Here is a 27,724-nt window from a genome sequence, read left to right as displayed (position 1 = left end):
GCCAATTTGATTTGATATATTGTTGCTGATGAAAAAGTTGATTTTGCCGTTGTGAGCTAAGGAATGTGATTTAACACGAGAGCACAACCAAATTGAGTACAATTAAGTGTAGAACAACCTATCAAATTATTATTTCAATGGAGGAGTTTCCCTTTTTTATTTTTTATTTTTTATAATCCTTCTGTGAAGGACTAACCCCATTCAATGTAATCTTTGTTTGGAGAATAACATTACCTCAGAAAAAGAATACAGGGTGTTGAACATAACATTTTGAAAGAGCCAGGACACCAAAGGGTTAAGAACCCAGCAAACAATAACATTTCAGGAACAGATGTCCTTGAGGCGGATTCAAGGACGAGGCAATTGCTAATCTAGTATTGTCAGCATGATCAAATCACCAGGGCAACAGATATAAATAAAAGGGCAGGAAATGAGGAATTCGCATTCAAGGGTGTCAGGAGCGAAATGAAGATTCATGCTGAAGAGGGCCTGGTGAAGGAGGCAAGAATTAACTGCAAATAAAAGAACACCCAGCATCCCAAAGTCCAGCTGTATAGAGTAGGTTTGGGGAAAAACACACTTACAGAGGGAGATACGGTGTGCGATGGCGATGCACTTTGTCATAGAGACAGGTGCATTTACTTGACATGCAATAGGTCCCTGCCTGAGTGGATATTCTAAAAATAAGTCTTGCTTTGGACTGACGTCATCAGACTATCTAATTTGTTGCTATGGGGCCCTTTGACTAAGAAAATGGAAAGAGAAGTTTCTTAAACTTGACATTGCTGTAACCCTATGGCTGCGGGTTTGTCAATAGTGGGAAGGAGTATCTGCAGTAATTACACTACGCTTGCATTGCCATTGTAATTGATGTGTAATAATGAGATCGACATTGAGTATATACTTCATGAATAACACCTCATTCCTTCATACACGCCATGCATCACATAAGCCATGCATCACATAAGCATATCGAGCGCTTGGGACTATAAGCTTCTATCTGCGCTTGGGACTATAAGCTTCTATCTGCATTTTTGTCAAAATTGAGTTCTTGACATAGTCTTGTTCTGTTCAATGTTCTCTACCTTCAGAAAGTATTCAGACCCCTTGACTCTTTCCACATTTTGTTACGTTACATCCTTATTCTAAAATTGATAAAATCAAATGTTTTCTTCAGCAATCTACACACAATACCTCATAATGACAAAGCGAAAACAGAACTACCTTATTTACATAAGTATTCAGACCCTTTCCTATGAGACTCGAAATTGAGCTCAGGTGCGTCCTGTTTCCATTGATCATCCTTGAGATGAGTCCACCTGTGGTCAATTCAATTGATTGGACATGATTTGGAAAGGCACACACCTGTCTATATAAGGTCCCACAGTTGAAAATGCATGTCAGAGCAAAAACCAAGCCATGAGGTCGAAAGAATTGTCCGTAGAGCCCCAAGACAGGATTGTGTCGAGGCACAGTTCTGGGGAAGGGTACCAAAACATTTCTGCAGCATTGAAGGTCCCCAAGAACACAACGGCCTCCATCATTCTTAAATGGCAGAAGTTTGGAACCACCAATACTCTTCCTAGAGCTGGCCGCCCGGCCAAACTGAGCAATCGGGGGAGAAGGGCCTTAGTCAGGGAGGTAACCAAGAAAATTTATACATTTAATTTTTTATTTTTTTTTTTGTCATTTAGCAGACGCTCTTATCCAGAGCGACTTACAGTTAGTGTGTGCATACATTTTCATACTGAACCCGATGGTCACTCTGACAGAGCTCTAGAGTTCCTCTGTGGAGATGGGAGAACCTTCCAGAAGGACAACCATCTCTGCAGCACTCCACCAATCAGGCCTTTATGGTAGAGTGGCCAGATGGAAGCCACTCCTCAGTAAAAGGCACATGACAGCCCGCTTGGAGTTTGCCAAAAGGCACCTAAAGACTCTCAGACCATGAGAAACAAGATTCTCTGGTCTGATGAAACCAAGATTGAACTCTTTGGCCTGAATGCCAAGCGTCACATCTGGAGGAAACCTGGCACCATCCCTACGGTGAAGCATGGTGGTGGCAGCATCATGCTGTGGGGATGTTTTTCAGCGGCAAGGACTGGGACACTAGTCAGGATCGAGGGAAAGATGAACGGAGAAGTACAGGTGTGTCCTTGAGTGGCCCAGCCATAGCCCGGACTTGAACCCGACCGAACATCTCTGGAGAGACCTGAAAATAGCTGTGCAGCAATGCTCCCCATCCAACCTGACAGAGCTTGAGAGGATATGTAGAGAAGAATGGTAGAAACTCCCCAAATACAGGTGTGCCAAGCTTGTAGCGTCATACCCAAGAAGACTTGAGGCTGTAATCGCTGCCAAAGATGCTTCAACAAAGTACTGAGTAAAGGGTCTGAATACTTATGTAAATGTGATATTTAAGTTTTGTATTTTTTTAAAATTAGCAACAAAACCAATGTTATCAATTTTAGAATAAGGCTGTAACGTAACAAAATGTGGAAAAAAATGTGGAAAAAGTCAAGGGGTCTGAATACTTTCCGAATGCACTGTATTACTCTAAATACCGCAATTCATGTTGTTAAGTTCAAAAGAATACAATAAAAAAATTGCTGACACCACTCAAACCAATAAGGGTTCGGAACTTTAAAGCCAATTATCTCAGAATCATATTTTTGCAGATGGAGCCTTATAGTGCCAAGCTCTCCATATGGTACATAGTCGTTGGTTGTTTTGTTTCCAACCCTTTTAATCTACGGTGCAATTCATATTGTGCAAAGTTTCACAGTATTCACCATTTTATAGGTAAATAAAGGCGTAGCGATGCTAAATATTCTAATGAAATGCATGGAAATGATCCTGTTGCTGTACCTTGTACATGTTCCACAGTTCAAAGTTCAAATCAAGGCGAATAAGGACATTTGCATGACAATCATGATGCCCTTTCACTGCTTGTCATACCATTAAAAACAGACCGCATTGAAACTGGTGAGATGCAGCCCAACAATCTTTGAGCATTCATTTCTCCTACAGACCCCTCCCATCGGCTGAAATGGGCAGATCCTAATAAATTAGATATTAAAGTGACAGTTCAGTTCGAAATCAAAGTTCCTCAGCTGCTATCAGGCCTAAAAAGTGATCTAATAATGAGATCAGTCCATGTCCACACATTCGGTAGCGTAGATGCAGCTATATGGACTGGAAACATCTGACAAATTTGGCTTTTGAAGTGAACTACCACTTTAAGATTGATGTATGTGCTACTATTTGTGACTACAAATTAGATATTTATTTTCTTTGACCTGAGCCGTTATTCTGCCTCCTCCTCTATGTCTAGAACAAAGATGATTGTCTAAGATGGGTTTGTTGTTGGTTTAACTATTGTTTTCTGTGATTACTGTGTGAATATGACATTTCTTCTCTTTGACAGGAGATTCTATGGCGCTTCTGTTCTGACAGATGTGTGAGGTGTTGGCGAGAGATGACTGTGTTCACTTACATTTAGCTACATTGTGATGATTGTAAATACACTGTTACTTCGATATACTGTAGGCCTCCATGGTTCTGTCTGGAAGAAAACACCTGAAGTGAAGGTCGGCCATTTTGTGTACCTTTATGTTGTGTTTGACTGATCATATATCATATCATATATACAGTTGAAGTCGGAAGTTTAAATACACTTAGGTTGGAGTCATTAAAACTTGTTTTCAACCTCTCCACAAATTTCTTGTTAACAAACTATAGTTTTGGCAAGTCGGTTAGGACATCTACTTTGTGCATGACACAAGTTATTTTTCCAACAATTGTTTACAGACAGATTATTTCACTTATAATTCACTGTATCACAATTCCAGTGGGTCAGAAGTTTATATACACTAAGTTGACTGTGCCTTTAAACAGCCTGAAAATGATGTCATGGCTTTAGAATCTTCTGATAGGCTAATTGACATCATTTGAGTCAATTGGAGGTGTACCTGTGGATGTATTTCAAGGCCTACCTTCAAACTCAGTGCCTCTTTGCTTGACATCATGGGAAAATCCAAAGAAATCAGTCAAGACCTCAGAAAAAAAAATTGTAGACCTCAACAAGTCTGGTTCATCCTTGGGAGCAATTTCCAAAACGCCTGAAGGTACCACGTTCATCTGTACAAACAATAGTACGCAAGTATAAACACCATGGGACCCCGCAGCCATCATACCGCTCAGGAAGGAGACGCGTTCTGTCTCCTAGAGCTGAACGTACTTTGGTGCGAAAAGTGCAAATCAATCCCAGAACAACAGCAAAGGACCTTGTGAAGATGCTGGTGGAAACAGGTACAAATGTATCTATATCCACAGTAAAACGAGTCCTATATCGACATAACCTGAAAGGCTGCTCAGCAAAGAAGAAGCCACTGCTCCAAAACCACCATAAAAAAGCCAGACTACGGTTTGCAACTGCACATGGGGACAAAGATCGTACTTTTTGGAGAAATGTCCTCTGGTCTGATGAAACAAAAATAGAACTGTTTGGCCATAATGACCATCGTTATCTTTGGAGGAAAAAGGTGGGGAATGCTTGCAAGCCGAAGAACACAATCCCAACCGTGAAGCACGGGGGTGACAGCGTCTTACATTTACATTTTAGTCATTTAGCAGACGCTCTTATCCAGAGCGACTTACAGTTAGTGAGTGCATACATTATTATTTATTATAATTTTTTTCATACTGGCCCCCCGTAGGAAATGAACCCACAACCCTGGCGTTGCAAACGCCATGCTCTACCAACTGAGCTACATCCCTGCCGGCCATTCCCTCCCCTACCCTGGGCCAATTGTGCGCCGCCCCATGGGTCTCCCGGTCGCGGCCGGGTACGACAGAGCCTGGATTCGAACCAGGATCTCTAGTGGCACAGCTAGCACTGCGATGCAGTGCCTTAGACCACTGCGCCACTCGGGAGTCTTGCTGTGGGGGTGCTTTGCTGCAGGAGGGACTGGTGCACTTCACAAAATAAATGACATCATGAGGAAGGAAAAGTATGTGGATATATTGAAGCAACATCTCAAGACATCAGTCAGGAAGTTAAAGCTTGGTCATTGTCCATTTGGGTCTTCCAAATGGACAATGACCCCAAGCATACTTCCAAAGTTGTGGCAAAATGGCTTAAGGACAACAAAGTCAAGGTATTGGAGTGGCCATCACAAAGCCCTGACCTCAATCCTATAGGAAATGTGTGGGCAGAACTGAAAAAGCGTGTGCGAGCAAGGAGGCCTACAAAACTGACTCAGTTACACCAGCTCTGTCAGGAGGAATTTTGGCGGTTTTGGAGCAGTGGCTTCTTCCTTGCTGAGCGGCCATTCAGGTTATGTCGATATAGGACTCGTTTTACTGTGGATATAGATACTTTTGCTGTTGTTCTGGGATTGATTTGTACTTTTCGCACCAAAGTACGTTCATCTCTAGGAGACAGAACGCGTCTCCTTCCTGAGCGGTATGACGGCTGCGTGGTCCCATGGTGTTTATACTTGCTTACTATTGTGTGCACAGATGAACGTGGTACCTTCAGGTGTTTGGAAATTGCTCCCAAGGATGAACCAGACGTGTGGAGGTCTACACTTTTTTTCTGAGGTCTTGGCTGATTTCTTTTCATTTTCCCATGATGTCAAGCAAAAAGGCACTGAGTTTGAAGGTAGGCCTTGAAATACATCCACAGGTACACCTCCAATTGACTCAAATGATGTCAATTAGCCTATCAGAAGCTTCTAAAGCCATGACATAATTTTCTGGAATTTTCCAAGCTGTTTAAAAGCACAGTCAACTTAGTGTATGTAAACTTCTGACCCACTGGAATTGTGATACAGTGAATAATAAGTGAAATAATCTGTCTGTAAACAATTGTTGGAAAAATTAATTGTGTCATGCACAAAGTAGATGTCCTAACCGACTTGCCAAAACTATAGTTTGTTAACAAGAAATGTGTGGAGTGGTTGAAAAACAAGTTTTAATGATTCCAACCTAAGTGTATGTAAACTTCCGACTTCAACTGTATGTCTGTCAACGTGTTATGGCGTTAAAGTGAATGTTATTACATCAGGAATGCAATTATGTCATTAAGACCTGCAAAACATTATCCACTAATTTCAGAGTGTGTTTGGTGTGTGTGTGTATGTATGTATGTATATACGTGTATGTTGGTGTGTGTGTGTGTGTATGCACGTGTGTGTATAGGTGTGTGTTTGTGTACCTGTTTCGCCTCCTCCCCCAGGCTGTCCCACATGGAGGCCACGATCTTGGACACGTCCCCGAAGGTGGCGTTGGGGTTGGCGCCCTTGATGGCCGCCTGGGTGTCCCTGAAGAAGAGGGCGTAGGCCGACACAGGCTTGTTCGGCTCGTTGGGGTCCTTTTTCTTCTTCTTCTTCTGTGGTTTGGGTTTGGGCTTCGTCATCTCCGAGGAGGGCCGCTTCTCGCCCGTCATCTGGAAGAAGATAAAAAATAAAATAAACGTTATTAATTTGTCTCTCGTGTCTTTCTGTTTGGAGACTGAACTTTGTAGTTCCTTACAAGAAGACGACTGCTCACTCACAGAGAATGTACTGTATGACACAGGTAAGAGATGTGGTAAACTTCAACTGCTCCCTTTCGACAGTGCTCTCCACAATGGTAGGCTATCAGACTTGGTGTGATGTCACTTGTGTCTGCCATTATGTGCATACACCTCTCTACTACATGAGGAGATCAACAGAACACAGTGACAAGACGCTCCCCACTCCTCTCACTTCACACCTCCTTCCATTGGTAACGTTTCACTGCCTCACGTAGACAAATGATCATGGTCAGTGTGCCAACTCATCCACATCTATGCCCAGCAGACAGCTCAAACAAGCTTGCATCCCCAACATCAAGAGATGAGTTGCCAGTCAAGTGTAAGAATAAGTATGACTTACCTCTTATCTTCTCACTAGGTTAATAGACAATAATGTGTATGAACTTTTGCAGCGAAAAACAAAATAAAACTAATTTAGACTTTAATGAAAGTGTGCATTTTCATCGTAATGACCGTTTGATTGAATCCATTCCAAGTTATTGAGACATCCACAGTCAAAATGCAAACAACTCCCCTTTTCAACAATGATTTGCAGTGCAGTATTCGGTTTCATTTAGAATTATCAGTAAAGAAACATTCAATGTAATAAGCTAAACCTGTTCACATCAAACACAGAACGTTGTATTTATATGTAGAACATGTATTTACAGTATGATACTATTAATACTCTCTTGTTTTGAATTGTACTCTATGAACAGAAACTGAGATTCAATCTCTCAAGTCTAATATAACACTACCATTATCTATTCCAATTGAAGCTGTTTTTCTTCAGCAATACCTCGTTTACATTGTCAAAAATTATTTATCAAAACAACACAAACACATTTCTTCCCGTACTAGGTAAAAATGTACATTTCTCACCTAACATTCCTGACGACACTCTTCTTAAAGAGTTTCATTTAGATAATAGATTCCAACTTTTGTGCAATGGAGCAAAATGTATTAAAAATCACCTTTGTTTCTACTAGCTTTGATGTGGATGTTGAATACATTGGAGGCTAATGGAATTACATACTGATAGGGGAGAAATTGTAATCTGGGTTTTTTCATACATGAACAGTCTTGCACAGCGGGGAGCTTGTATGGTGGAGAAAAAATTGTGTTTCAGAAAATGTGCTGGTCTAACGTTGTATCGCTGTATGCTTGTGTACAGATGCTGATAAATATGCAACAACACTATAGAAACCCCCGGATTCAATTATACATTCATATTCATATTTTATAATCCCCCAGGTAAATGGAAAACAAATCCAGTGAGAGCCCTGATTGTTGAGTCATTTCTGTATGCTTTGTTGTATGGATTTACATAAATTAAATAATGTCACTTATTGAGTATGTATTCCTGTGTCCTTGTTTCAAATGAAAGAGCTGTGAGGGATTGAGGCACACATATACTCCCTCAAGCTTTGCTGTCCTTTTCAACATGTTTACCCCACAGCTGAGAAACACATCTATTGATAGGTGTGTAGAGTTCTAGAAGACTACAATACACGATGTAGAACACTTCTGCTTCAAGTCATTTGGTTTGGAACTACAGTATGTTGCCTCAAGTTCTGTCTCCCACATCTTATAGCAACGTCTTACAGACGAACACAGAGGAAAAGATCCAAATGCATCCCTGTTGCCATTGCTGCAATATAAAGAATCGAACACAGCTTCGTAAATCACTATGGATAGGGCCCAGAGAACAACAATAACACCAGTTATGTGAACATACATAAAGCAGTATAATCAACAAGGGAATTTGAAAAAAATAGTCCACAACATAACTGGAAAGGGAGTAAGAAGTTCTTTCTCCATCTCCTTTCTTGATGTGACAATTAACAATGTGCAATTAAGGAGATGACATGGTGATAACGGATTCTCAGCAAATCCCACATTACGGGGACATTTCAATTGAAATAATTTAGACAGCAAAACAATTAGAACAAAAAGGGAAAATAAAAAGCTACATTGCTTTCAGTTTGAACTAGGATTCGAAGCCAATCTAAAAAATACCAGATGATCCCTAATTACCTATGAGATTGGAGATATGTCTGTGCTCATAAATATACTACCGCGCTTAAAACCCCACAAAGTCGCTTGTTGAATAATTGCCATACATTCACTGTCATTCTGCCATACATACACAAATTAAACAACGTGACAGCAAGTCACACAACCCTGTCTGAAAGAAAATATAGTTATAGGTTAACGACAATTTGACAATTTTCCTTCCACCTTGCAACACCCAACACCAACAAGAGCAACACCCTGACTTTCCCTAGGTTCAGCGAAATCAAAGAAGCATTGCCACATCAGTACCTTATGGTGGGAATCGGTTTCCTCTTCCTGTGTGGAGCTCGAGGGAGAGGGTGTGGCTGATTTACTTCCGGGAGGTGAGGGAGAACCATGGGTAAGTGCACTCCGGCCAACCTGAGAGTTCAGTTGGGACAGTGCACTCATGGAGTGATGGGACAGTATCCTAGGTGACATGTTTATCAGATGGGGGTTGTGACGGCTGAGGTCATAATGTGAACCGTCGTGGCGAGTCATCTCCTGGATCTGGGTGAGAGAAGAAGACCAGCTTTACTACTTTAACTTTATCAATTGTACATTCCCAATTTACCAAAAAAACTTGAAGCCTGCATTAATGAGGGCAAACGGTAGGTAGGAGATCAAAGAAAGTGAGTGTGCCGTTCCGGGTTCACTGGTCCCACTGTTCTCCTCAGGACTGGTCGGAAGTCAACGTATCTAGATTTTCCCACTCTCCTCAGTCATGACTGAGACACACACCATATACGTTCCTGCACTAAACTGCACTTTTCTGCCCATTTTTATCTTGATTACGCTTTTGAGGCAAGATTTGATGTGTTGAATATCAAGTCCAGTCCTGTGGTGCAAATGACCTTGAACAACATACAGTATCATTAATCACACCAACAATCAAAGACTATCTGTTCCTTTATCTTACTTGTGAATTCATTAAAAAATATAGTTTTTTTATGGAGATCTGCACTGCCACCCTTGGACTTAAGTCAACACCCTCTGATGTCCCTGCCTGGAATTTACGATCCAAACCAATTAATCACATAACCATTTTCAAAGTGAGGTGGGAGGCGTCTTGCCACTGTAGAACATCATTAGGATCATTTGGGACAAGCAGGTGGCAACATGGCCAACGTTTACTCAATTTTCCACTGAGTACCAGGATGGTTCAGAGCACAAGCTGTGCTTATAGAATAATAGCCTATAGACTACAATTACTCTGGTTTGTCATTCAAGTAGAAAAAACGCTGCTTCCAAGTTCATTGTTGGTAGTTGACCCATTAAAGGAGGATACACGCTTTCAACTGATTAATGAGTCCTTAGTAGTCTAACAGATCTTCTGAAATAAAATTAATTCAAAATCTATCAGGACGTACACCAGCCAAAGCAGGCGTTAATGCAATCATAATTGGGGAATGTTTGTCAATTTACAGCTCCGAAATTGATCAACTAGCATTTATAAGCCCTGTAAACATTCATGAGTTAAATAACACATTACACATTAGTGCCGTGCTAAAAATATCTAATTGCAGGGGCCCTAGCATATGAGATCTTGATAAACACAAGTAGAGCCTCTGAGATGAAGGGTCTGCAGTGCTGTAATTATAATTGGCCTCAGTAGGCTGCTGAGAATAAAATGTACTGGTAATGTAATGTTGTACAGACTCTCGGCTTTGAAAACCCCCAAAATATTTACAGGACGTAAGATTTTTTTTGTTTGCCTCAACAGCAGCTAACAAAAAGCTGCCTGAACAAAGACATTCCTTTTGCTTTTCAAATAACCATGCTCTAACCTCACCCCACCCAAAACACAACCTTGCAACCTCAAATCATAATTCAAACCACCATCACTCCACTTCTCAAACAGCTTTAGCTAAAAAAGAGAAAGAAAGAAAAAAATCCATTCTTTTTCCATTTTTGGTGGAGCTGCTCTTTAAGGGTCTCCACAAACCAAGAAGCGTTGAAAAACCAATGAATCAAACACGAATGGCCTATTATAACTACAGCAGACCTATTTCCATAGCAACAGCCTCTTGGCGAAATCGTCACCCTTTAATCTGAGCACACTTATGTTTCATATAAACAAACGAAATAGACCTGCGGAACAGAAAAGTAGCAGAGTGGCAAGGTACAGGGGTCCTCTGTAGTTTCCTATTGGGAGCTATCTGTTTTAATAGAACTGTGGAGGAGTTCTTGGGACAAAAGGAATTACCCATTTAATTCTTATTGTTAGAGGAGGAAGATGGAGAAGCCATAGCGGACTACTATCAATCATTTTCTCTTTCAACCAAAACATGAATAATTCATAATATTTGTTTGGAATCCAGTATAGACACATTCTGCCACTATTCATATTCTAACTGGTTCTTCATAGCATTTGCTTAAATTCTAGTTCCTTTTCCATTAAAGCTGAGTACTCAAATGTAAAATATGAGGCATAAAAGCCAGATGTTGATCAGTTGATCAATCACTTGAAAAGCAGGATATTGTAATATTTCTACATGTCAGGAGCTTCAGGCTGTGAATTTATTCAACATTTTAACTTTTAAAATAGCTAATTTCCAAAATATCCTCTCATCTCTTCATATATTGCAAATAAATGGTGTCTCTTTGTGAGAAATGGGTTGAATGAATGTACCAAGGTTAATACACCTTGCACTGGGTTCAGATGGTGTGTGCAAACACTGTATCGACTGTATTCCCTTGTGCAATCACCATGCCAACACAAGAAAATAGCAATTAAGGAAGCAAAAGGTACACTGAGAAGTAAACAGCAGAAGCATTGTGTCAATTGAAACTAAGGGTAAACATATACAACATACACTGTAGTTTATTTTGCATGTGATCAATTCAAAGAAATTTAATTTGGTCCTCTAAAAATTAAGGAACAGTAGTACATGGCGCGTCTGGTAACTACACTGAACAAAAATATAAACGCAACAATTTCAAAGATTTTACTGAGTTACAGTTCATATAAGGAAATCAGTCAATTGAAATACATTCATTAGGGCCTAATCTATGGATGTCACATGACTGGGAATACAGATATGCATCTGTTGGTCACAGATACCTTTAAAAAAAAAAAGTGATGCGTGGAACAGAAAACCAGTCAGTATCTGGTGTGACCACCATTTGCCTCATGCAGCGCGACACATTTCCTTCACATAGAGTTGATCAGGCTGTTGATTGTGGGCTGTGGGAAGTTGCTGGATATTGGCGGGAACTGGAACACACTTTCGAACACGTTGATCCAGAGCATCCCAAACATGCTCAATGGGTTTCATGTCTGGTGAGTATGCAGGCCATAGAAGAACTGGGACATTTTCAGCTTCCAGGAATTGTGTACAGATCCTGGCGACATGGGGCCATGCATTACCATGCTGAAACATGAGGTGATGGCAGCGGATGAATGGCATGACAATGGGCCTCAGGATCTCGCCACGGTATCTCTGTGCATTCAAATTGCCATCGATAGAATGCAATTGTATTCGTTGTCAAATTAAATCAAATGAAATAAAATGTTATTTGTCACATACACATGTTTAGCAGATGTTATTGCGGGTGTAGCGAAATGCTTGTGCTTCTAGCTCCGACAGTGCAGTAATACAAGTAACAAGTAATATCTAACAATTTCACAACATATACCCAATACACACAAATCTAAGTAAGGAATGGAATTTAAGAATATATATATATATATATATATATATATATATATATATATATATATATATATATATATATATGGACAAGCAATGACAGAGCGGCATGGACTAAGAATAGTGGCTAGAATATTATAGAATATAGTATATACATATGAGATGAATAATGCAAGATATGTAAACATTATTAAAGTGACTAGTGTTCCACCTCTTGAAGTGGCCAGTGATTTCAATAGGCACCAGCAGCCTCTAATGTGCTAGTGATGGCTATTTAACAGTCTGATGGCCTTGAGATAGAAGCTGTTTTTCATTCTCTCGGTCCCGGCTTTGATGCACTTGTACTGACCTTGCCTTCTGGATGATAACGGGGTGAACAGGCAGTGGCTCGGGTGATGATCTTTTTGGCCTTCCTGTGACATTGGGTGCTGTCCGTAGCTTATGCCTGCCCATACCATAACCCCACTGCCACCATGTGGCACTCTGTTCACAACGTTGACATCAGCAAACCGTTTGCCCACACAACGCCATACACACTGTCTGCCATCTGCCCGGTACAGTTGAAACCGGGATTCATCCGTGAAGAGCACACTTCTCCAGCGTCCCAGTGGCCATCGAAGGTGAGCATTTCCCCACTGAAGTCGGTTATGCCGCTGAATTGCAGTCAGGTCAAGACCCTGGTGAGGATGACGAGCACACAGATAAAATTCCCTGAGACGGTTTTTCTGACAGTTTGTGCAGAAATTCTTCGGTTGTGCAAACCCGCAGTTTCATCAGCTGTCCGGGTGGCTGGCCTCAGACGATCCCGCAGGTGAAGAAGCCGGATGTGGAGGTCCTGGGCTGGCGTGATTACACGTGGTCTGCGGTTGTGAGGCTGGTTGGACATACTGCCAAATTCTCTAAAACAATGTTGGAGGCGGCTTATGGTAGAGAAATTAACATTCAATTATCAGACAACAGCTCTGGTGGACATTCCTGCAGTCAGCATGCCAATTGCACGCTCCCTCAAAACATGAGACATTTGTGGCGTTGTGTTGTGTGACAAAACTGCACATTTTAGAGTGGCCTTTTATTGTCCCCAGCACAAGGTGCACCTGTTTAATGATCATGCTGTTTAATCAGCTTCTTGATATACCACACCTGTCAGGTGGATGGATTATCTTGGCAAAGGAGAAATGCTCACTAACAGGGATGTAAACAAATTTGTGTAAAACATTTGAGAGAAATAAGCTTTTTGTGCGCATCGAACATTTCTGGGATATTTTCTGGGATTTCATGAACCATGGGACCAACACTTTACATGTTGCGTTTATGTTTTTGTTCAGTATGGTATTACCTTTCCAACAAACATGTACATTTCACACCATTACGATATGAACACCATAATGCAAGATCCTCTATACACTACTTGTAGAAACCCTATCCATGCAATGCATCACGATTACAAGTCACATAATTACACTCCCAACTGTTGTCTAACCAAATCGTTATCGTAAAGGCGCTTTTATTAAATGTTTTTGAGTGTTTTCTGTTTGCCCTTTCAGAGACTCAGAGAGAGAAAAAAGTCAGTCACCCTGAGCTAAATGAAGCAGGTGGGTGACGGCTGTACAAACATTATGAAAGAATCTCACAAAGGTTGACGGTTGCCATAGGTACTGTATGCTAATTCGTAAATGGTATCATCTCTGTACGTGGGGGGGGGGGGGGGGGGGGGACTACTGTCTGGGTAACAGGCTATATTTGTCCATTACTGTCTGACTCGCTCCCCCCCAGGACAGACAGACAGACAGACAACATGTTCTCTTTATTCTAATAGGGCAATGATGATGCAACGGGCGATGATATAATAAATGAGCCATCTCCATTGTCAAAGGGTGCACTTTTCTGAGATTTTCACTTTATTGTTTTACACTTCTGGATGTAGAAGTCACACAAACACATGTAAATGTGCACACACACACACACACACACACACACACACACACGTACAGTATACATACACACACACACTACACACACACACTACACACACACACACACACACACTCGGCTGGGAGACAGTTGGATATTGCATTTTTAACATCCAGAATGAACACCCAGCTGACCCTAACTGTGATGCAAGGCAAGCAGGACAAAACTTCGGGGTGAATCTGTTCCCCTCTCCCCCGCTGTTGTTATGGTTGCCATGTTTGTATTCACATCCTGTACATCATAGTGAAATGGGAGTCAAATAACAACAGCTTTCCAATTATGACGGGACATCAGAAAGCTATGATCCTCTAGCCTTACCTTTGAAATGGTTTCATCGCAGCTTAGATTGGCTGCACCGTGTGATTTAGCAGAGGCGATCTGACCAGCAACTGTGATGTCACAGTGAAGGAGATTAGAGAGGTAGAGCTTCCCAGAGAGAGACAGTATGGAGTGGATACTTCTTGCTTTTGTCCTAAGAATGAATTCATATCATTCAAATCATCTCCATATCTGTAATTATATTTAGGACCCAATAACTAGAGAGCTAAAGCTACACAGATAACACTATGGATATATAATACATGCCATCCAATACATATTTGACATATGGGTGGCCCCAGGAATCAAACCCACTGACCTGGCGTTACGAGCGCTATTCTCTACCAACTGAGCTACAAAGGACAACTTTTAGGACCCAATGCTATACAAGGTTTCAGGGCTCTAGCTTCGTAAAATAACATTGACTGGACCACCACTATGCATGGACTATTTGCTCGTTGTAGTATTGGAAGGGTAGTAGAATTGCAGTAGGCGTGTCCATACATAGCATTGCCAGTAGGCGTGTCCATACATAGCATTGCCAGTAGGCGTGTCCATACATAGCATTGCCAGTAGGCGTGGCCATACATTGCCAGTAGGCGTGTCCATACATAGCATTGCCAGTAGGCGTGGCCATACATAGCATTGCCAGTAGGCGTGTCCATACATAGCATTGCCAGTAGGCGTGGCCATACATAGCATTGCCAGTAGGCGTGGCCATACATAGCATTGCCAGTAGGCGTGGCCATACATAGCATTGCCAGTAGGCGTGTCCATACATAGCATTGCCAGTAGGCGTGGCCATACATAGCATTGCCAGTAGGCGTGGCCATACATAGCATTGCCAGTAGGCGTGGCCATACATAGCATTGCCAGTAGGCGTGGCCATACATAGCATTGCCAGTAGGCGTGGCCAAACATAGCATTGCCAGTAGGCGTGGCCATACATAGCATTGCCAGTAGGCGTGGCCATACTTAGCATTGTCATGTCAAGCAGAGAAACAGCATGAGCCAAGTGGAAGATGGTCTCAATGGCTCCCTTTGGCTGAAGAGAGTATTTTCACACAATGTACAAACGCAGTGTGATTGAATAGCGCCCCTACTTTACTGCCCAGGCTAACCAAGCCTTCAATCCCCCTGTTCACACCCTCCCTGATTGGAGCAAATTTGTTTGAGAGTGATGGCTCACTGACTCAGGTTCACAATTGTTCTTGTAAAATCACTGAGCGTTTAATTGAAACAAATTACTATAATAATAGAACATTATCTCTGCAGGCACCCAGCCGTGGCAGCTTTAATTAGGGCTGCGTTCGAGACTGATACATCAAAAGCAACAGTAAACACCCCTTAGGTAGTACGGGAGCCAGCCAGCCAGCTATCGGGCCCTCATAATCGCCTACTGCCCGGCCCTCATACTGCTTCCCACCCGGCCCTCATATTGCCTACCACCCGGCCCTCATACTGCCTGCCATCCAGCTCTCATACTGCCTACCACCCAGCCCTCAAAGAAAACTCCTTATTCGCCCTAGGGGGCAAAGTGCTAACAGCACTCTTCTTCCCTCCCTCCTCCCCCTCTTCGCTCCCCCCTCCCTCACTCATTCCCCTCCTCCCCCTCTTCCTCTCTCTCTCTCTCTCTCTCTCTCTCTCTCTCTCTCTCTCTCTCTCTCTCTCTCTCTCTCTCTCTCTCTCTCTCTCTCTCTCTCTCTCTCTCTCTCTCTCTCTCTCTCTCTCCCTCCCTCCCTCCCTCCCTCCCTCCCTCCCTCTCTCCCTCCCTCCCTCCCTCCCTCTCTCCCTCCCTCCCTCCCTCCCTCCCTCCCTCCTCCCCTCCTCCTCCTCCTCTCCCTCCCTCCCTCCCTCCTTTCCCTCCCTCCGTCCCTCCCTCCTCACTCCCTCCCTCAATTTCTGAACCCCATCAAGCTTCCATCTACCTGGGAGGTTCATTTATAAAAGGCCAGGAGTACTAATAAGATTTAGAAATCATACGCTGCTTAAAGACTCAAAGCAGAAAAGGCAAACCGCCTGCTGCTGGTTCTTTAGGCTTCTGAGCGTCATCAGAGGGATGCAAAGTAATAAAGTATGATAGGCAGACGATGCCTTGGATGCTCACAAAGGGAAAAGACAGGCAAGGCTTGTGATAATGGCAGTAATTAAAGTATTCCATGTATTGCAACATTGGATCCAGGGGCTATTTGGAATATGAAGCGGACAATTCCCAAGGTAGGTTATCATTCTAGACAGAAAATGAGCATTCTGTGTGAAAGGAACTCTAATACGGTAGCTCTTTGTTAATGAATTCAGTCATTCCCAATTATCTGTAAATACAACATCGAATTCATAGCATTTACAGTGGGGAGAACAAGTATTTGATACACTGCCGATTTTGCAGGTTTTCCTACTTACAAAGCATGTAGAGGTCTGTAATTTTTATCATAGGTACACTTCAACTGTGAGAGACGGAATCTAAAATGCAGAAAATCACATTGTATGATTTTTAAGTAATTAATTTGCATTTTATTGCATGACATAAGTATTTGATACATCAGAAAAGCAGAACTTAATATTTGGTACAGAAACCTTTGTTTGCAATTACAGAGATCATACGTTTCCTGTAGGTCTTGACCAGGTTTGCACACACTGCAGCAGGGATTTTGGCCCACTCCTCCATACAGACCTTCTCCAGATCCTTCAGGTTTCGGGGCTGTCGCTGGGCAATACGGACTTTCAGCTCCCTCCAAAGATTTTCTATTGGGTTCAGGTCTGGAGACTGGCTAGGCCACTCCAGGACCTTGAGATGCTTCTTACGGAGCCACTCCTTAGTTGCCCTGGCTGTGTGTTTCAGGTCGTTGTCATGCTGGAAGATCCAGCCACGACCCATCTTCAATGCACTTACTGAGGGAAGGAGGTTGTTGGCCAAGATCTCGCGATACATGGCCCCTTCCATCCTCCCCTCAATACGGTGCAGTTGTCCTGTCCCCTTTGCAGAAAAGCATTCCCAAAGAATGATTTTTCCACCTCCATGCTTCACGGTTGGGATGGTGTTCTTGGGGTTGTACTCATCCTTCTTCTTCCTCCAAACACGGCGAGTGGAGTTTAGACCAAAAAGCTCTATTTTTGTCTCATCAGACCACATGACCTTCTCCCATTTCTCCTCTGGATCATCCAGATGGTCATTGGCAAACTTCAGACGGGCCTGGACATGCGCTGGCTTGAGCAGGGGGACCTTGCGTGCACTGCAGGATTTTAATCCATGACGGCGTAGTGTGTTACTAATGGTTTTCTTTGAGACTGTGGTCCCAGCTCTCTTCAGGTCATTGACCAGGTCCTGTCGTGTAGTTCTGGGCTGATCCCTCACCTTCCTCATGATCATTGATGCCCCACGAGGTGAGATCTTGCATAGAGCCCCAGACCGAGGGTGATTGACCGTCATCTTGAACTTCTTCCATTTTCTAATAATTGCGCCAACAGTTGTTGCCTTCTCACCAAGCTGCTTGCCTCTTGTCCTGTAGCCCATCCCAGCCTTGTGCAGGTCTATAATTTTAACCCTGATGTCCTTACACAGAGCTCTGGTCTTGGCCATTGTGGAGAGGTTGGAGTCTGTTTGATTGAGTCTGTGGACAGGTGTCTTTTATACAGGTAACGAGTTCAAACAGGTGCAGTTAATACAGGTAATGAGTGGAGAACAGGAGGGCTTCTTAAAGAAAAACTAACAGGTCTGTGAGAGCCGGAATTCTTACTGGTTGGTAGGTGATCAAATACTTATGTCATGCAATAACATGCAAATTAATTACTTAAAAATCATACAATGTGATTTTCTGGATTTTTGTTTTAGATTCCGTCTCTCACAGTTAAAGTGTACCTATGATAAAAATTACAGACCTCTACATGCTTTGTAAGTAGGAAAACCTGCAAAATCGGCAGTGTATCAAATACTTGTTCTCCCCACTGTACATGGCAAAGTTCACCTGTATTTACTAAGCAACAACCAAGCAAACAACTTCCGATCACTCCAACTGGATGCTAATCAAAGATGAACATACTGTACTTCGTTCACTCCCTTTGGCTGAGAAATGACAAACGCTCCTCAAATGAGCAGTATCAGAAAATAATTCAACGTAGCTGTAATGTCTCACGATGACATTGAAAAGAAAGCATGCGGAATTCAGTTCCAATGTGTCCACACATTGCAAGTGTCCCTTTTATATTTCTGTCAATGTACATCACTGAGTGTCAAGGTTCTGGGGAGAGATTTTAAAAGACCATGTGAATGTTTTTCAGTTGGGAGCTGTACAGTGTACACTAACCTGGCACTCGATATGGAGGCATGGAATTAGCCTTGAGTTGAGAGCAGGTGAGTTTCTCTCATCAGCACTGATTTAAACACACCTGAGCCACCCTGAGTAGGACTCTAAGCCTCTAAGTCTCTCCTTTGAAGATATGCTGAGACAGAGTCACTAATAAGGCAATGATAGGTGCAAGCACATTTCCCAAGCTTGGTTGCACTACAACAGCAATGTGCCGTTGAATAGAATAGGAACAAATTGGAGTGCTTCCGGTACCATAAAAAAGAGGGTTGATATTCTATCACATATGACTGAATAGTGACTACTAACCACCAACTACCTTGAAAATGGTGATTTGCAGATGTGAAATGTCGTGGTGTCCCCTATGTGTTTTCCTCATTATTGGTCAGCGGCCCCCTTTTCTCTGTCTCAAAGCACCTCATCACATGACTGTCTCCCACCTTCACGAAGGGAGAGCATCTGAGCAAATGTCTTGTCTGACATGCCAGGAGCTGCAGGTACACATGCTACTGACAGTAAGACAGAGCCTGTGTCCCAAATGGCACCAAATTCGCTACGTGGCGCACCGTGCACTAGTGCCATGGGGCTCTGGTCGAAAGTAGTGCATGTAGGGAATAGGGTGTGATTTGGGACGCAGATCTGAGCAGCTCTGCTTCTTCTAATGAGAGCCCCAACTACAGTCAAATACGTCCCCTACCCCCTTTCTCTCCTCGTACACACACACTGTTTTCACACAGGGGGGAGGGAGTCACAGCAACAATTAAGTTAACCAGGAGGTGATTTGCGAGAGTGTTAAGTCCTCACACACTGTCTTCACATGTTGTTGACAGCAGCCTTCTTCACCTACTGCAACTGTAGACCTCCAAAGAGCCAGCTGTAGAAATACCATACCGATGAGACTGTATGTCTGAACAGGCTCATCTGACAGTGCAATGTCAATGGTATAGCTGAGATAGTGTCACCATTTTGGATCTGCCCACTATTACAGTTGCACATCCTATTAGCCAAAGTAGTACTATACACTGGAGAGGACATTAGTCAGTGGGGGAAGCTGCGATCATGTGGGATCTTCTCCAATAGCCACCAGGGGTGAATATTCCTCCAAATAAAACAGAATGAGCTGATGGATAGTGAAGATATGGCACCGAGCAATATGGACATGATTTCATGGGATGATAAGCTGCAGCAGGGACCTGTGGCTGAATGTAATATGAAATATGAAATCCTTTATCTATGTAACTGCGTCACAGGACTCGGCCATCTTCTGCTGCAGCTGAGTTTACCCAGCTAGCACATAACGTTCTGAGAACCATATGTTTCTTAGAGCTTGGTGAGAGTGTGGTTGTTCTATGGCTATTTATTTGCATACAAGCTTCCCACAACTTTCTGGGAATGGTGCAGGATAGTTGCTTGGCTTTGGAACATTCTCAGCACATTTAAGGAACTTGACCAAAAAAACATTTTTTTCTTGGTATTCATTACTTTAACAGAATGCTTCCTAAAAGTTCAAACATGGTTACATTTAATTTTAACGTTTCTTACAGGTTTCCTCATGGCTCTATTTAAAGTCATGTTCTCAAATTGTTCAGAGAACGTCAAGAAAACGTTCCATAAAACCACAAGATAACATAAGTAACGTTCCGAGAATGTTCTAAGAACATTATTTAAAAACATATACATTCTGTTCTCAGCATAAAGAAAACTCTCTCTATCCTTTGTTTTCTTAAGTGTGTTCTGGTGTGTTGGCCACACCCACTAATTGGCGACACCTGATCTTAATGAGTTCTTGTTTCCTTTGAAATGTGGTCTGTTTGAATAGACTAAAATGAAAAGCTTTGTATGTGTAAAAAGACATGGCAAGTTTGCTCCATTCTGGTGGCGCAGTGGACTAATTGCATGGAAAGAAAACAGAAAAGAATAGGTTCAAATCTCACTGATGCCATTAATACCTAAGGAAATTAATTTCCATGTGTCCTATCTGCAATTGGAGTTCCAAAAAAGTTAACCCAAAATAAGTTTGCTGTTTTATTAAAACATTCAGTGAAAGTTTCAAAAACCTCCAGATAACCTATAATTTCCGTTCTCAGAACGTTAATAAAACCTCCCAGGAAACTTTCAGGCAACCATTAGTAAAACGTTCTCAGAACCTCCCTGCAACCTAAAAAATGAACATTGCCAAAACAGGCAAAATGTTCACATCTGTTCTTAGAACATTTTAAAAAACTTTCAGTTTTACCGGTCAGGAAACGTATAGCTTCATTCCCAGAACCAATGGGAAACCAAAAACATACATTCCCACAACTTCCAAGGAACCAAATTTGCTAACTGGGTTGTTTGGTGTCCTCGTTGACTGCATCCCAAATGACACCCTATTCCCTATTTAGTGCACTACTTTTGACCAGGGCCCACAGGGTGCACTGTATAGGGAATAGGGTGCAATTTATCACACATTGTTTATTTTTTCACCCAATGAGGCTTTAATGCCTCCCAAATGGGCAACTCGGGTGATGGGCATAAACATGATGATATGTCAACACTATATCTAGCTGCAGTTAGGAATTGAAAGCTTTCTATGAGTTCTCATAATTTGTTTGGAGATGTGTTTTCACTTCCACTCTGTTGCATTGACCTTTTCTGACCACACTGATATGATACAGTGAAATGAGTGGGCTGTAGGTAGGCACTCAGACCACAGACGATGAAACAACTAATGGAAAAGTAATTGAAATTAATCAATGAAAACAATTGATTAATTGAAATCAACCTATTGAAAAAAAATGTATTATGTATGAACACTCTTACGTGTCTGTAATGCAATGGATCTGGCTCGTTTTATAACACGGTAATACAGTACATGCAACCCTACACTATTTTCGAGGGTGTGCATGATTAAGAGTATATTGACGCACCCGTGTGTCAGTCTAAGTAACATAATAACAAAATCCCCATCAAAATCCATCAGTTTAAGCTAGAGATGGGCTGTCTCAATCCACCGCATCCGCCTATGTCGGCCTTCCTCATCTGTGGTGGAAGGTGGCCAAGCTACAGCGGTGTTTTGTCAGATCAAGAGACGAAAAATCGGTCTTCTCACGAAAACTTCTGTAGCATCTGAACGGTTTGGCCTAGAAACTAATATGATGGTGTTCTCCGTTTTGCTCTACGACCCCCACAACCCCAATGGGACTCGTCTGAAGTCGGTACCGCCGATGTGCCAACTTCTGCCTGTAGCGTCCGAACCGCTTGGGCTACAAACTTATACGACCCCATTATGGAAAAGGGAGATTCTCACGAACACCATCATGGGACTCGTCTGAAGGTAACCCGGTACCGGTTGAAACAATTAATGGAAGTATGGTTTGTGCCAACAAAAAAAGGGGTTAAATATGTGTCCAAAAAAATTTAATACTTCCTGAGCTTCCTTATGTCTCCTAGATATGGGTCAGACACTTCAAAACCTTATTCCTTATGATCATTTTTTTGCCATTTATGAATGTGCTATTCAATGCGATTCTATGGGCTGTAGTAGTAAAGGCCAAATTCAATATTTTATCCCTATATACAGTGAGGGAAAAAAGTATTTGATCCCCTGCTGATTGTGTACGTTTGCACACTGAAAAAGTAATGATCAGTCTCTAATTTTAATGGTAGGTTTATTTGAACAGTGAGAGACAGAATAACAACAAAAAGATCCAGAAAGACGCATGTCAAAAATGTTATAAATTGATTTGCATTTTAATGAGGGAAATAAGTATTTGACCCCCTCTCAATCAGAAAGATTTCTGGCTCCCAGGTGTCTTTTATACAGGTAACAAGCTGAGATTAGGAGCACACTCTTAAAGGGAGTGCTCCTAATCTCAGCTTGTTACCTGTATAAAAGACACCTGTCCACAGAAGCAATCAATCAATCAGATTCCAAACTCTCCACCATGGCCAAGACCAAAGAGCTCTCCAAAGATGTCAGGAACAAGATTGTAGACCTACACAAGGCTGGAATGGGCTACAAGACCATTGCCAAGAAGCTTGGTGAGAAGGTGACAACAGTTGGTGCGATTATTCGCAAATGGAAGAAACACAAAATAACTGTCAATCTCCCTCGGCCTGGGGCTCCATGCAAGATCTCACCTCGTGGAGTTACAATGATCATGAGAACAGTGAGGAATCATCCCAGAACTAGTCACCAAGAAAACAATTGGTAACACACTACGCCGTGAAGGACTGAAATCCTGCAAGGTCCCCCTGCTCAAGAAAGCACATATACAGGGCCATCTGAAGTTTGCCAATGAACATCTGAATGATTCAGAGGAGAACTGGGTGAAAGTGTTGTGGTCAGATGAGACCAAAATGGAGCTCTTTGGCATCAACTCAGCTCGCCGTGTTTGGAGGAGGAGGAATGCTGCCTATGACCCCAAGAACACCATCCCCACCGTCAAACATGGAGGTGGAAACATTATGCTTTGGGGGTGTTTTTCTGCTAAGGGGACAGGACAACTTCACCGCATCAAAGGGATGATGGACGGGGCCATGTACCGTCAAATCTTGGGTGAGAACCTCCTTCCCTCAGCCAGGGCATTGAAAATGGGTCGTGGATGGGTATTCCAGCATGACAATGACCCAAAACACACAGCCAAGGCAACAAAGGAGTGGCTCAAGAAGAAGCACATTAAGGTTATGGAGTGGCCTAGCCAGTCTCCAGACCTTAACCCCATAGACAATCTGTGGAGGGAGCTGAAGGTTCGAGTTGCCAAACGTCAGCCTCGAAACCTTAATGACTTGGAGAAGATCTGCAAAGAGGAGTGGAACAAAATCCCTCCTGAGATGTGTGCAAACTTGGTGGCCAACTACAAGAAACGTCTGACCTCTGTGATTGCCAAAGGGTTTTGCCACCAAGTACTAAGTCATGTTTTGCAGAGGGGTCAAATACTTATTTCCCTCATTAAAATGCAAATCAATTTATAACATTTTTGACATGCGTTTTTCTGGATTTTTTTGTTGTTATTCTGTCTCTCACTGTTCAAATAAACCTAACATTAAAATTATAGACTGATCATTTCTTTGTCAGTGTGCAAACGTACAAAATCAGCAGGGGATCAAATACTTTTTTCCCTCACTGTATATATACCTACAGGGGTCCTATTATTCAAAATCAAATAGTTAAATGATCCATGGTATGACCATCTTAAAACAATTCCAAATGTTAACTTAGTAGAACCCCCACCCCCTAAGGCTTAGACTTTTAGAGGTTAAGAAAAATAAAATGTATTCCATACCTTATCCCTTGATTAGCTTAATTAATCCTAAAGTTAATTGACTTGATCAGAAATAAGAAAGATATTTGTTCTAGCTGTCTAGCAGCAATGAATGTCCTCTTTGACATAATGAAATTGGAAATAACTTTCTATTTCGCTCAAATATTTCTTCATAATATACAACTACAGTTTCATATCACATTGCCGGAGAAATAAGGCACCTTTTCCCAGGAGATGATAAAATAATTGAATTTTTCCTTATCGGTCATCTATTTTTCCAGCAGAATGCTATTACTTGACTGCCGGCGGTTGCTTAGCAACAGGAAATATTAATAGGACTTTTTATTAGCCAAGCTTTACCAGTGGAGTACTAAAATGAGGAAGTGGAAAACGTGTTACATAAATCTTTAGACCTTTCAGGGTTTGCACAAGTCTCTGTTTGTCCAATGATTTATTACGGCGATGCTTCATTTATGGAAAAAGGGCCTGTGAAATACGAAAACGGAACATTAGCCTGAAGGACTATTTGAAAATAAATAATCGCAAAAGGTGAAAAGAAAAGCTGTTTAAAAAGCAGGCCCCTCTCTCTCTCTCTCTCTCTCTCTCTCTCGTTCTCTCTCTCTCTCTCTCTCTCTCTCTCTCTCTTTCTCTTTCTCTCTCTCTTTCGCTCAGGTTTCACAGGGCTATCAAACACAAACGTGTTTTCTCCCATTTGTTTTGGAGGCATTGATCATCTATCTGAGTCTATTGGAAGATTTCATACAATATATAAGATACATCCTATATCATGCTTGTTGAACTGTGATAAAAAAACGAAACTAAAGAAACTGATCTATCTTTTCCCTAGAGACGCTACAATCACTGAGAATGAAGGTCTCTTGATTGAGAAATGGGTTTTAAACCGTTAGCCCATAAAGTATTCTATTTGAATAAAGAGGGTAGAATAATGTAGCAATCCTTTAGCAGAAAATCTATAGTAGCCTAGTAAAACCTGGTAAACATAATAGAAGTTGACGGAAATCTAAAACCTAACCTTATGACTGTACTATGGACTTCTTAACAGAAATACACTGCTCAAAAAAATAAAGGGAACACTAAAATAACACATCCTAGATCTGAATGAATGAAATAATCTTATTAAATACTTTTTTCTTTATATAGTTGAATGTGCTGACAACAAAATCACACAAAAATTATCAATGGAAATCAAATTTATCAACCCATGGAGGTCTGGATTTGGAGTCACCCTCAAAATTTAAGTGGAAAACCACACTACAGGCTGATCCAACTTTGATGTAATGTCCTTAAAACAAGTCAAAATGAGGCTCAGTAGTGTGTGTGGCCTCCACGTGCCTGTATGACCTCCCTACAACGCCTGGGCATGCTCCTGATGAGGTGGCGGATGGTCTCCTGAGGGATCTCCTCCCAGACCTGGACTAAAGCATCCGCCAACTCCTGGACAGTCTGTGGTGCAACGTGGCGTTGGTGGATGGAGCGAGACATGATGTCCCAGATGTGCTCAATTGGATTCAGGTCTGGGGAACGGGCAGTCCATAGCATCAATGCCTTCCTCTTGCAGGAACTGCTGACACACTCCAGCCACATGAGGTCTAGCATTGTCTTGCATTAGGAGGAACCCAGGGCCAACCGCACCAGCATATGGTCTCACAAGGGGTCTGAGGATCTCATCTCGGTACCTAATGGCAGTCAGGCTACCTCTGGCGAGCACATGGAGGGCTGTGCGGCCCCCCAAAGAAATGCCACCCCACACCATGACTGACCCACCGCCAAACCGGTCATGCTGGAGGATGTTGCAGGCAGCAGAACGTTCTCCACGGCATCTCCAGACTCTGTCACGTCTGTCACGTGCTCAGTGTGAACCTGCTTTCATCTGTGAAGAGCACAGGGCACCAGTGGCGAATTTGCCAATCTTGGTGTTCTCTGGCAAATGCCAAACGTCCTGCACGGTGTTGGGCTGTAAGCACAACCCCCACCTGTGGACGTCGGGCCCTCATACCACCCTCATGGAGTCTGTTTCTGACCGTTTGAGCAGACACATGCACATTTGTGGCCTGCTGGAGGTCATTTTGCAGGGCTCTGGCAGTGCTCCTCCTGCTCCTCCTTGCACAAAGGCGGAGGTAGCAGTCCTGCTGCTGGGTTGTTGCCCTTCTACGGCCTCCTCCACGTCTCCTGATGTACTGGCCTGTCTCCTGGTAGTGCCTCCATGCTCTGGACACTACGCTGACAGACACACCAAACCTTCTTGCCACAGTTCGCATTGATGTGCCATCCTGGATGAGCTGCACTACCTGAGCCACTTGTGTGGGTTGTAGACTCTGTCTCATGCTACCACTAGAGTGAAAGCACCGCCAGCATTCAAAAGTGACCAAAACATCAGCCAGGAAGCATAGGAACTGAGAAGTGATCTGTGGTCACCACCTGCAAAACCAGTCCTTTATTGGGGGTGTCTTGCTATTGCCTATAATTCCCACCTGTTGTCTATTCCATTTGCACAACAGCATGTGAAATGTATTGTCAATCAGTGTTGCTTCCTAAGTGGACAGTTTGATTTCACAGAAGTGTGATTGACTTGGAGTTACATTGTGTTGTTTAAGTGTTCCCTTAATTTTTTTTGAGCAGTGTATATTGTTGACATAAACTAATGCTTGTTACCTTTTTAGACACTTTAGACATATTTTTCTTTACCACAAGCATCAATGACTTGCAATTCATCAATTCATGAGTTACATTCAATTAAAGAGTTCAATAAAAGTAGATTGGGTAAGAAATAATTTTGCCTTGAAAAATTATAAATTTGATCAAACCTAATTTGAAACTACAATAGCAAAATCAATGTACGGCAAGTAGCCATGGTCTATTTGTTATTTTAACAAAGCACATAATAAAAGTCAAATGCATTATCCATTTGCTAATCTACCTTGCGTCATCTCTCCACATTGGTGGGCAATGTGCAAATCTAGTTAAATTACTGAAAGCTGGCATTAGGGAGAACACATTAAGATGCACCTCTAGTATCTTTTCCTTAAATCATTAGCCTTGTCTGTGACAAGTTAAGTTGACATTGTGGCTCATCTTTCATTCACGTACACTTAGCGAACACCTGCCGTAAGCACCAGAGACCGAAAACCCATCAAGCTGCCACCTTTAACATGACAACCGGGTCAATATTAATTCCATTCAATTAATCCTCGGAATAATAGTCAGGAGATTAAAGGATTGTTAATTCGATCTTGCATTTAAAACGTTGGAACAAAAGCCCATATAAAGCTGCAAGCTGAATATGAGAATCCTTGGTGTCTACCTCTTTATAATATCGTTAATGAACTTCCATGACAATGGGGGTCAACTAATTGGCCTCACTCACTGTCCTCATGCATCCTGTAACAGGGTACATGAGCATAGTTTCAAGTTTTAATGTCATGTGCACACGTGCACAAGTACAGTGAAACACATTTCTTGCGAGCCATAAACATTTTACTTTTGACATTTTAGTCATTTAGCAGACGCTCTTATCCAGAGCGACTTACAGTTAGTGAGTGCATACATTTTTCATACATTTTTCATATAAACCCAACGATGCATTAATCAATCAATAAACAC

At 42.2% G+C, this 27,724-nt stretch overlaps 1 protein-coding gene across 1 annotated transcript in view; it reads right to left on the bottom strand.

Moving 5' to 3' along the window:
- Positions 1 to 27,724, bottom strand: part of LOC311133237 (TOX high mobility group box family member 2-like) — a 150,386-nt gene that overhangs the window by 16,331 nt on the left and 106,331 nt on the right. Inside the window, exons 5-6 of the mRNA XM_084166723.1 lie at positions 8,885 to 9,124; positions 6,221 to 6,451 (exon numbers count right to left, since the gene is read on the bottom strand). Coding sequence (XP_084022849.1) covers positions 6,221 to 6,451; positions 8,885 to 9,124 — 471 coding nt within the window. The remainder of the gene's footprint in view (positions 1 to 6,220; positions 6,452 to 8,884; positions 9,125 to 27,724) is intronic.

This window comes from Coregonus lavaretus (assembly GCF_964263955.1).
Source record: "Coregonus lavaretus genome assembly, chromosome: 8".
In the NCBI taxonomy this organism is placed as follows: Eukaryota; Metazoa; Chordata; class Actinopteri; order Salmoniformes; family Salmonidae; genus Coregonus; species Coregonus lavaretus.
This window is presented reverse-complemented; position numbering and strand designations above follow the sequence as displayed.